Raw genomic sequence first — 1,894 nt, forward strand, 5'->3', positions numbered from 1 at the left:
CGATTGAAAAATTGAATTGCTCTAATTGGGACGAGGTGGTGCAGTACCATCCAGACTCAAGAAAACCCCATGTGTTGGAGAAGTACATGTTGCTATTTTCTAACACGGTGAGTTGTTCCCCTTGGTTATAATTTCTTGTTATTTGGCCAAAAATGACTTTGAATATCTTCTAGTATTGCTTTTGATTATTTTGGACTCTTATGATAGCTTTCTTACATTACATTTACGTAGCTTTGGATTCCAGAATCCTAAGGTTACCCTTTAGTTTTTAAAATATTAAATCAATGTTCCATTTGCTGGTTTCGGGTTTGGATTCTAGAATCCCAAGAAAACCATTTGGATTTTGAAATCCAAAGTTCAAGTCTTCTTATTTTGCATGTGGTTGGATTCTAGAATCCCATGGATTATTTAACTTGTGATTTATTTCATGGGTTTTAAAGCTTATTCTTTGAGGATTCTAGAATCCACTTACAAATTATAAAATCAACTCTAGTTAGACTTCAAATTTATCTTTTTTAGTTAAGTCTTTTCCTTTTCTCTTATATCTTTGTTGTGTATTATAGAACAAAGATCCACGGGTTGCCATCAAGCAGATCCCTCTCAACTTTGAATAGTTCTTGTCACGGTGTCGTCTTGAGAGGTGAAGGAGACAACAACCCCAAAGCTTTGAAATCACTCGTGGTCTCTCACTTTATATTCTGTATAATGTAGATGAGTCTCCATCTCATTGGTGTGCTCATGAAGGCAAGGTTGAAGAAATGAGCACATTTGTTACCCCACGGCCTTACACACTAGCCATTGCAAATGCTCCTTATGGTTTTAGTGCCCCAAACTCTATCAATGATGATGTAAAGTATGGAGTATTTTACCATAAAAAAGCTATAGAGGCTTTTGGAAACATAACTACTTGTGACTCTTGGTCAGTAGTATTTTTTCATGCCCATTATCAAATTACTGCAACGCAAAAATCTTCCACTGACTCAAACATGACGTGTCAAATTCTAACATGGTAAGTGAAACCTTTGAAGTTTTATACTAGTAGTAAGTTGTTATTTTTTGCATTCTTCTTACATTTGAGCTATTTTTCCACAGGATAAAGCCAAACATTCATGGATATAAGCTTGATCGCCTTTCTTGGGCTTGTGAGTTTGCTGCCATTGGATTTTACTCATCTCTAGGTGTGCAGAGTAAAGGATCATTTAATTTTGCGGTGAAACCAAATCGCACAAATGTTTTTGAACGACCAAGAGTCTGCAAAAAGTTCAAACATATTGGTGCAGATGTACAAGGAGTCATAAATCCATATCAAAAGCCTCAACTTTTGATGATGGATTTGATTGATTTACTCTCAGTGAGAGGAGAATGTGTAATGGTCTTTGCTGGGACAGGCACTACAACTGTCAGTGCATTGAAGCGAGGACAAAATGTGGTTGCCATGGAATGTGATCCACTTCAAGTTAAATTTATTGAGCAACGAGTCACAGCTCTTAAGGAGTTACGAGATGAGTTCCAAGAGGTGGGAATGAAAATATGGCATCTGATCCTCGCTTCTTTGATGCATCGGGAGAGCCACAACCTCCAATTGGTAGTGAGAAAGTTGGGGAGATAGTTGTTGATCTTGTGGATTTTGAACCAAATAATGTAGAGGTTGAGGAGCAAGCTAGTGACACTCCTCTTCAAATAACTTCAATGGGAGAGGAGACAAGGAATGATGAGGAAGAAGATCTTCCCATTCAAGCATAGTTTTTACGACTTTAAACTCATCGAACTATGTTTACGTTCAAAAACTTGACATTTTGATGTGAAGATACTTTAATTTGTGCTTTTTATTATTTTTTTAAATTCTCAATGTTTTCAAGTTTATATGGCATGTGATGGAGTCTCATTGTAAGAA

At 36.6% G+C, this 1,894-nt stretch overlaps 1 protein-coding gene across 1 annotated transcript; it reads left to right on the forward strand.

Annotated features, from left to right (window-relative positions):
• Nucleotides 1-758: 758 nt before the first annotated feature.
• LOC147418834 (uncharacterized) lies at nt 759-1,609 on the forward strand. Its single transcript, XM_086505296.1, has 2 exons — nt 759-853; nt 1,093-1,609. The coding sequence occupies exons 1-2, from the start codon at nt 759-761 to the stop codon at nt 1,607-1,609; spliced, it is 612 nt and encodes a 203-aa protein (XP_086361422.1).
• Nucleotides 1,610-1,894: the final 285 nt, after the last annotated feature.

Source organism: Adiantum capillus-veneris, chromosome 29 (genome assembly GCF_014529385.1).
Source record: "Adiantum capillus-veneris isolate H3 chromosome 29, ASM1452938v2, whole genome shotgun sequence".
NCBI lineage: Eukaryota > Viridiplantae > Streptophyta > Polypodiopsida > Polypodiales > Pteridaceae > Adiantum > Adiantum capillus-veneris.

Excerpts from the sequence above, each read along its gene's own strand:
- LOC147418834 (XM_086505296.1), top strand. The coding sequence starts at position 759 with ATGAGCACATTTGTTACCCCACGGCCTTACACACTAGCCATTGCAAAT. Across the intron at positions 854-1,092 it reads TCTATCAATGATGATGTAAA|GATAAAGCCAAACATTCATG; the intron begins GTATGGAGTATT and ends ATTTTTCCACAG.